The 9,782-nt window shown below is 34.8% G+C and overlaps 1 protein-coding gene across 1 annotated transcript; it reads right to left on the bottom strand.

Annotated features, from left to right (window-relative positions):
• Positions 1-4,761: 4,761 nt before the first annotated feature.
• LOC125779646 (uncharacterized) lies at positions 4,762-9,419 on the bottom strand. Its single transcript, XM_049460924.1, has 3 exons — positions 6,091-9,419; positions 5,744-6,035; positions 4,762-5,666 (listed from the first exon to the last, which is right to left on the bottom strand). The coding sequence occupies exons 1-3, from the start codon at positions 6,296-6,298 to the stop codon at positions 5,591-5,593; spliced, it is 576 nt and encodes a 191-aa protein (XP_049316881.1). The 5' UTR covers positions 6,299-9,419; the 3' UTR covers positions 4,762-5,590.
• Between the last annotated feature and the right edge of the window lie 363 nt (positions 9,420-9,782).

The following is a 9,782-nucleotide window of genomic DNA, read 5'->3' on the forward strand; positions in this document are numbered from 1 at the left end:
GGAGTATTTCCCCCATAACCTCCTTTATTTCGAGGCGTAAATCATGGACAATATTTGCAGAATAGCCCTTTCCCCACGTCAGATAGTACGAGCCACTCTGCATGAGAATCCAAGTGTTTGGAAGAGACGTAGTGTCTTATTTCTTTGCCAGAAACAACTCTCGACGAAAATGGGAAAGTATAACTTTTTGGAGGAGTCCAAGGATTTTCAAGCAAAATTTGTTTCACGTGATCGTCAATTTTTTGTTCCACGAAATTACCAACATCATTGGAAATGTTTACAGCAATGGTAGAAACTTGCGCAATGACGGAGTTTTTAGACGAAGACGGTGTTTCGCTGCCCGAATTGTCAATGCCTTCATCATGTTTAGGTGGACTGTGCGTCACTGCACGAGGAACCTCGTTTTCTTCTCGATGTACTGTCGCAAAATCTTCATCTAGTTTTTTTTCGCAGGTGCAAAGTAGGCCGAGATGGACTTTTGTCGAGATGACGTCAAGATAGGAATTATGAATATAAAATCAAGTTACCAATTGAATTAAGAAGAAAAATACCAATATTGTATCGTTCTAAAAATAATAATATACTTGTCGCTTTTTATGCTCCCAAAAATGCCAGAAAAAACTTTCACTAGTCATATTCTCCAAATATTCAAATCCTTGGTAGTAAATTTAATATGAAATTACTTTTATATTTTTTTAAAGTGAAGCTGCTAAGAAAAACTGAACAGCATTCGAAAAAAAGGTTTTCTGAAATTTTGCACCTTATTCGACTTTTTTTTCAAAATTCTCATTCTATATAAAGATTCCTGAAGTTTGTTACGGAACACAAAACCGGTTTAACAGCTTAGCGAAGGTCTATCATATTTGAGATCGACATTTCAAAGTCGCCCGTGGCGTAGTGGTTAAGCTGGCAGGTCACTTGCGCAGCCAAGGGTTCGAACCCGGCCGAATATTTTTATACAAAATGTGAATAAAAATCGGGAACATTTCCCGACAGAGCCGGGAAAATTTCCGTGCCTGATTTCCAGGCGTTTCCGGACCAGCTGTTATTGTCGGGAATCGCCGGGTTCCGAGGACGAAGGCAAGTTAAAACACGGGTTCTATGTGCAAAATTGGCTACTACTATTCTTGAATAAACAAACCTAACCTTAATTTTTATGTAAACACTCGTTTGAATGTCAGTGAAATTTCACCACACACAAAAATGAACAGTAAAATCGAAACAACATCGATACTTACCATTTTAGATATTCAAAATTGGGCACTTTATTTTCCAGAATAATGTATAACTTCACAGAAATTAACGAAAATGAAATGGGTAACTTATAGTTGCTATATAGATGTGATGTCGTGTGTAGGATAAACACGACTTTGTTATTGAACACGACTATGTTACTGTATAAGATTTCAAATCAAACGAGAGGAACTGAACTTTTATATGACCTATCGTCACGACTTTATTTTTAACATTAACTCAAATCCGCAAGAAGCGGCAATTATATGCCTGCTTGGTCAGTAAGCACATGTACAAAAACTATTAGGATTCCGGGAATAGAGCATATGCTAGCGGTGAGGATATGTACAAAAACTGTTAAGATTCCGGGAATAGAGCATATGCTAGCGGTGAGCATATGTACAAAAACTATTAGGATTCTGGGAATAGAACATATGCTGGCGGTGTGCATATGTACAGTAGGCAGCAGTCAGCGTCGATAACATATGTATGCAAGAATGATAGAGTTTAAGATTGCGCAGTGAGAGACAAAAAATTTTTCGTTCTGCGCAAGTTAATTTTTACCAGAAGTAAAAATGAGTCAAAAGAATATATTTTGAGCTGCACCGAAATGTGTACTCTTTATTTATACTCTTAAGACTCATTTTTACTTCTGGTAAAAATTAACTGGGGGCTCAACCGGGATGGCAAATTTATTTGCTATCCAAAAAGCCAGATTTTATTCCGAAAGGACTAAATCAAAAAATTCCACAGGAAGTAGGACTTTCAGCACTAAATGTCTGAAAAAAGTGCAGAAAAAATTGGCAATGAATATAAGTATAAGTCCTATAACAGCGGACAATACATCCAGAATGCATCAAAGCAGATCCTGAAAAAACGGACAGCGGCGAATTCAGCAAGGTTCACAACAGACCCTGGAACAGCGGACAGCGACAATTCCTGAAAAAGTGGAACAAGGTAAAAAAGTATAGGTCCTGAAATAATGGATAATACTTTCACCAAGATTCGCAATAGACCCTGAAAAAGCGGACAACGTTGAATCCTGAAACATTTTACAGTTAATTATAAGTTAGGAAGAAGCAAAGATGCCCCAACTCCAAGCACAAGTAACTGCATTGATGGTAATTATAAACAAGCAACAAGAGGAATTTATACAAAGATTTTCCTCAATCAAAAAGTGAAAATTTCCACAAGCAACACCAATTACCCAAAAAAGGCACCGAAAACAAGGCAAGCCAAAATGGTAAATTGTTGTTGAATTCTAGAAAATTATCGCTAATTCAAAACTAACTAAAAGGAAACGTTATATGTAACACGAAAAAATCATTAAGTATAGATATGTATTAATTATAAACATAAAAAATCAAACACATACGAAAGGTAAAAATGTTCACAAACACAGCCAATAATTCCAAAAAAAAGGCACCGAAAACAATGCAAGCCAAAAAGGAAAATGGTTGTTGAATTGTAGAAAATTGACGCTAAATTATAAGAAAAAAGAAAGTGGTTGAATTGTAGAAAATTTAAGCGAATTAAAAATTAAATTATAATAGAAAAGAAAGCATCATAAGAAACATGCAAAAACAATAATAAGCCCAGATGTTTTGAAATGAGGACATTTCATTTTAACATAGGGGAGAGTTAAGGAACGTATTCCTTATAATAGTAACAAACAACAAAACAATCTTTTGTTTCAGTAAATAGAATGCATCAAAACAACCTTGAGTTGGAACAACTGAAATGCACTATCACTAAAACAAACAATCCCAAACAAAGAAGTAACAAAACAACATTGAGTTTGAATACCACGACAACCTTATCTTAAAACAAAGAAATTATATCTAAGCGAACAATATATATGTAAACAAACCTAAACAAATAATTAATCTGTATGTAGACAAACTATCAACTATTTAGTAATAAGTAAATATACTAGTTAGTATAAATAGAAGTAAGAACGATGTAATAAGTTAGTCTTAAGAGTACAAATAAAGAGCACACATTTCGGTGCAGCTCAAAATATATTCTTTTGACTCATTTTTACTTCTGGTAAAAATTAACTCGCATCTACGTCACACGGCTCATAAATTTCGTGAAATAGCTTGAGTAGCAAGTAAATATTGCTTGTTCATAATAACTGATTGGTTTTTGGTTTATAAAAATGAAATAAAATATTGAAGGTCCACGAGATTTTAGATTTTTATTAATTTATTAATTATTATTTTGCAATATAAATATTTTTATTAATTTTTCTATTAAAATACGCACCAAACATTTTCTTTTTAAATATTTTTAGTTATAATTTAGTCATATTAAAAGTTATTTATATAATCTATACATTTATTTCTTAAATTTGCTTATTTTACGTTTCTTTTGGTAATTGAATTTCGCAATATTGGCATTACGTTTTCGAATTTCAAAGAACATTCGAGATCTAAAAAATAACTTTTTAGCCTCTTGATCGCAATCAATGTCCCTAGCCTTGCCGATAAGCATTTGAATGTAACCTTTGCATGCAAAAAGAGAATCTTTATTGATGTCCGTGAAAATTTTTTCCATCCGTGCCACTTTTTCAACAAATTGTGGTGTAGGCTTCGTCAAACCTCCTTCACTCAAATGGTTAACCCATGTGTATGAATTGTTGCTCTGATCCGATTCAACAATGTGCGGCAGTACGTTCTTCAGCCTGTGGCATAAATAAGATACGATCTTAGCCTATATTTAAATTCCTGCTGATCAGGATGGTCATGAAGCCCGCCCTTACCGCGTATCAAAAAAAAAATTTTCCAGTACATCTTGGTTTAGTCGATACGTAAGTATGTACTTAATACCAAAACAATTTTCTAATTCCGCACGCAGCAGTTTGAGAGCATTGATTGATTGCAAAATTCCTAATATAGTAAAGTTTAGTTAAAATTCAATAATTCAAAATTAGTATATCACTTGAACCTTTTTGAAATGGCAATAAACATTTCCTATTTATTGCCCGCATTTCTGTTACCATTTGTGTCATATCGTCCAAGATCTTGTCCTGCTCTGTAAGCGCAAGCCCATAGGCACTCATTCGATTGCGACTATCTGCGTGTGGAACTTTGAGGTTCATCACATCGAACCAATCGTTAGTCTATGTTAAGTAAATCAGTTATAAATAAAATTGTAAGCATTAAAAATAAATCAATGTTTACTGTTTTTAGTAGCTTGAAACATTCACGCCAATTTTCTTCACCTAAATGACCCAAACTCGCCGCTCGCGACACTAACTGTGCAACAGTATGAGAAAATAATTTTGTTGCCAATTTAACTTTTTGCCGCTCCGGTCCAGATATCTCTAAATGACGGGAGCTTATTTTATGGGTGATAGAAAGGGTATTACCAGACGTCAGCTGAAGAACATGATATATTATATCTTTCGTAACTTTTTTGCCATCAATCAAAAAACCGTCATCTAAGAAGTGGTTTCTTAATAGTTTTATGAGATGTGGAACGTCAGCAAACACGTAAATCTTAGTTTCTTCGAATATAAACCTGAAATTATAAATACTTATACCTCAATCTCTTTAAACATGAAAAACTCCAAAGAAAAAATACTGTAATCTCTTACAAAGAATTGCAAATAGTCAGCTTAATAAATGCACCTACCATGGTTTTTCTGGGCTAATATTTAAGCTATTTAAAAGGCTTCTGTTGGTTCCACCTATATCGCAAATAATACCAACAACGTTGTATTCACAGTTTTTCGCTGTTTTAATTATATCGTTAATAATATCTGTCGTCATATAGCGGTCAAAATCGTAAAAAATTGGTTGTTTCTAATTTCCAACAAGACCTGCAAAAACGATTTGAATATTGTAAGTTCTATTTGCACAGGATGTAGGTAAAGGAAAGTACATATTTGTATGTATTTTATAAACCACAAACCTCTAAGCATTCCGACTTGAACATTCTTAAGAGGTGGTAAGACAGTATCGGATACTTTGTCGTAACAAAAAACTTCTCGTAGCTTGGCTTCGTCGAAACTTAAAACGCAAAGTTTTTGTTCTTTGGTCATATGCCTAGTTTCACCAAGAACTTGAACAACCGGCTTTAAAATGCCGCGGTCTATTTCCACCTTCTGAGCCCATGACTGAAGCGTGCGAACTGCTGGAAGCGGAAAATTGTATCTTCTTAAAAGTCTATATCCTTTTGCACTAGCAGAATATAGTGTAATGGAGTTGGCTATGTCAGTCTGCGTCCAAATTTGCCTTTTGGATCCGTTTTTCAATTTTTTTTATCTGACCGTCCATAAAAATCCTCTTTAACTTTTCTTCAACATTTTTGTAGTAAAACTCAGATTTAGCTAGTTTTACTTTTAACTCGCCTATTTCATATTCAAGTTTGCGCTTGGCATGCGAAAATCGTCTTTAAGTTTTTTATTTTCAGTTTGAAGTAGTATTCTGTGATAAAAAGCATAAAGTTTATATATATATGTATACATATATAATGCTACATCTTGAAAAAAATCTTCACTTACACTTTTTTCTCTAGCATTTTTATTTCCTTAATAGCAGCGTCTTCAGTGCACAATTCATTGAAACTATGTTCCATTGAAAGGTCTGCACAATCCTCAGTTACGTTAACATCTTCAGCAGGTATACACTCTTCTCGCACTTCTTGATGTTGGTCAACATTTATCAGCAAGGAAGTCACTATTTTCTTATTTTCCCTGCGCTTAGCTCTGGTGGCTCGCTGCTCATTTTCACAAGCTGAAACGTTATAGCGACAGGGAATAGCTCCTGGTTTCAACGTCCTTTTGGCGGCAAGGCCTATGAAAAGTTTAAAATTAAAATATTTTAAAACAAAGGTGATTTATCAACTTACCCATTTCGAACATCCCGTTTCCAATAATATCTTCATCGTTGAAGTGGTCCATGCAAATTCGCCATGTTTTCGGCTTAAATGCTTGAGTATTTCTGCAAAATTGGATCCACTTTTTTTGCTGCCCTTTGTCGTTCGGAAACATAAAAAATGTTTTCTTCACATTTTTATTCCTTCTATCATTAACACAGTTTTTCACAACACACTTCATTTTTTATTTAAATACAAAATTATACTTTTAAAATAAATTGTTTCTCTATTCACACTGATTTCTACCACGAATTTATAGCTGTCAAATATTTTACTGCGCCGTGTGACGTAAGCAATTGTTTGTTTACATTTTGCAACTATAACGGACCTGCGCAATGCGTAATCTCTTTTCTATCATTCTCGATATGTATGCACATACAGAAAATAAGAAGAAATAACGTTACAATCAGGCGATATTTGTCCCATAGGCGTTGAGACAGGTCATATAATGCAATTTCTGATAGTATCTTGTTGTGATTTCCATAGTGTATTTGGTGAGAAGAGTGTCACTGTTGTATTTTCATTTTTTATTGCAGAGAATATTTTTCTAGCAAACAAGTGACATTTTCAGTTTCTGCGGTTCCAAGGGGATCCCGTGGATCCGCCACTGCCCTATACATGTCATAGTTTATATTTTAACAAATTTGGGGTTTCTCACACCAAACTAAAAAAGTAAAAATAAATATAGTTTAAAAAAACTAAAAAACACGCTTTTAAAGCATATCAAACTAAAAAGTGAAAAATAATTCTTTGTATAAACTAACAATAATAATGAAGATTTTCTCACAATAATGCGGGAATTTTTCCTTCATTACACAGTCTCCGACAGTGGGACAATCGACACAACTCTATTGGCAGAAATTAGAACAACAAGTGAAGAAGCGATATATACAAAATCATATCCTTACCCAACCAACCTACGGGGCGATCAGGAGAAAAAAAGTAGTTGTTGATTTTAAACGCCTAAACGCAATAACTATACCTGATTTCTATCCAATACCTGATATAAACAACACTCTCGCTAGCTTAGGCGAATGTAAGTATTTTACTACACTCGACCTTACATCCGGATTCCACCAAATCAGGATGAAGGAAAAGGACATAGAAAAGTCAGCTTTTTCTACAGCCAATGGTAAATGCCATTCGGTCTTAAAAATGCCCCTTCCATTTTTCAGAGAATGATCAATGATGTTCTCAAAACGCGTATGGGAAAAGCCTGCTACGTTTATATCGATGACTTTATAATAAAGGGAAAAACTAAAGGGGAACACTTACGAAATATTGAAGATGTGTTCATGCTTTTGTACAAATCAAATTTAAAAGTCAATCTGGAAAAATCCAATTTTTTTAGAACAGAAGTAAATTTTCTAGGTCATATCGTTACCGGCGAAGGTATTTTGCCAGATCCTGACAAAATATCCGCTATTAAAAAAATTCTCGCACCTGCTAACCTTAAGGAATTAAAAGGTTTCCTGGGTTTAGCATCGTATTATAGGAGATTTATAAAAAACTTTGCCAAAATTGTCAAGCCACTTACCAATTTTACTAGAGGTGAAAATGCTCAAATAAAAGCAAGTCAATCCAAACGGATAAAAATTTCACTAACGGAGGAAGGCTTGAAATCATTTAATGACATAAAATATTTGCTTACATTTTCTGAAATTCTGGTATTCCCAGACTTCAACAAACCCTTTATTCTGACGACAGATGCTTCCAATACTGCAATCGGAGCAGTCCTTTCACAAGGGATAATCGGTCAAGACTGACCCATAACTTACATCTCTAGATCACTCAATAAAACCGTAGAGAATTACTCGACAATAGAGAAATAAATGCTAGCCATAGTATGGTCCCTCGACAAATTAAGGACTTACCTGTATGGAGCTAAAGATTAAAGATATTATTACTGATCACTAGCTGACGTTTGCATTAAGCAACAGTAATAGCAATTGAAAAGTAAAGTCCTCTCTCGACGAACAAAAGCCGAACTCTATAAGTCGCTCATAATTCCCGTCCTGCTATATGGTGCAGAGGCTTGGACGAAGACAACAACCAATGAGTCGACGTTGCGAGTTTTCGAGAGAAAAGTTTTGCGAAAGATTTATGGTCCTTTGCGCGTTGGCCACGGCGAATATCGCATTCGATGGAACGATGAGCTGTACGAGATATACGACGACATTGACATAGTTCAGCGAATTAAAAGACAACGGATACGCTGGCTAGGTCATGTTGTCCGGATGGATGAAAACACTCTAGCTCTGAAAGTATTCGACGTAGTACCCGCCGCGGGAAGCAGAGGAAGAGTAAGACCTCCACTCCGTTGGAAGGACCAAGTGGAGAGGAACCTGGCTTCGCTTGGAATATCCAATTGGCGCCACGTAGCAAAGAGAAGAAACGACTGGCGCACTGTTGTTGACTCGGCTATAATCGCGTAAGCGGTGTCTACGCCAGTAAAGAAGAAGAAGAAGAATAACAATGCCAAGTTAAAAAGGTGGAAAGCAAGGATAAAAGAATATAATTATAAACTAATTTACAAACCAGGAAAAACAAACATAGTCGCCGATGCGTTATCACGGCTGCCAATAGAAGTTAATACGCTAACATCCACAGATGAAAATTCACAACATAGCGCAGAAGAGGATAGCTCAAAGCTCATTCCTCACTGTGAAGCTCCAATTAACGTATTTAAAAATCAAGTTATATTTACAGAAGGAAAGGAGGAAATTACAAACGAAGAACTTCATCCAAGCTTCCACAGACACCTCATTAAATGTGAAGTTTACGATAAAGAAAACCTAAGTAAAATCTTGAAAAGCATTCTAAACCCAAACATAATCAATGGAATTAAAATCCAAGAGAAACACATTTCATTACTACAGCAAATATATCAAAAAAATTTCTCACAATTTCGTATCAGGATAACACAGAAAGTAGCTACCGATATCGCAGACGAAGATGTCAAATTTAAAATAATAGAACAAGAACACAAAAGAGCCCATCGCAATGGTAAAAAAAATAAAGACCAGATATTGGAAAAATACTACTTTCCACAAATGACTAAACTTATTAAAGAATATACTAAATCATGTGAAATTTGCGGATGTAATAAGTACGACCGGCAGCCACAAAAACCCAAGTTACAGGCAACACCCATACCTTCGTATCCAACAGAAATACTGCATACCGACATTGGTGCGATAGAACCATTCCACTATTATTGAAATAATCAGATGTCTCCAAGTGGAATATCCTGATTACTCTATTAAAGAAATTGTCAACATTGCCGTTGACAGATATAATAACACGATACATTCAGTTACGAAAAGGAAACCAGCTGATGTTTTCTTTGGAAGAACACTGAGAATCAAATTTTAAGGAAATAATTAATTCTGACCTTCGAAATGAAATAGCCAGAAACCAAAAAGATACACTAAATTATCGCAACAAAAATAGGTCAAAAATAAGGAATTACGAATCTGGTGATACTATATTTAAAAAGAACAAACAAATTAAAGGGAAAACGAAACCCATTTTTAAAAAAGAAACTGTCGCTAAAGACAATACCATCACAATAACTACTAAAGAACATAAAGATTCATAAATCACATTTAAAAAACTAACTGACATTTACTCTTTAGAGTCTTACCTTACTGGACAACTGCAAC

This window comes from Bactrocera dorsalis, chromosome 6 (assembly GCF_023373825.1).
Source record: "Bactrocera dorsalis isolate Fly_Bdor chromosome 6, ASM2337382v1, whole genome shotgun sequence".
Taxonomy (NCBI): domain Eukaryota; kingdom Metazoa; phylum Arthropoda; class Insecta; order Diptera; family Tephritidae; genus Bactrocera; species Bactrocera dorsalis.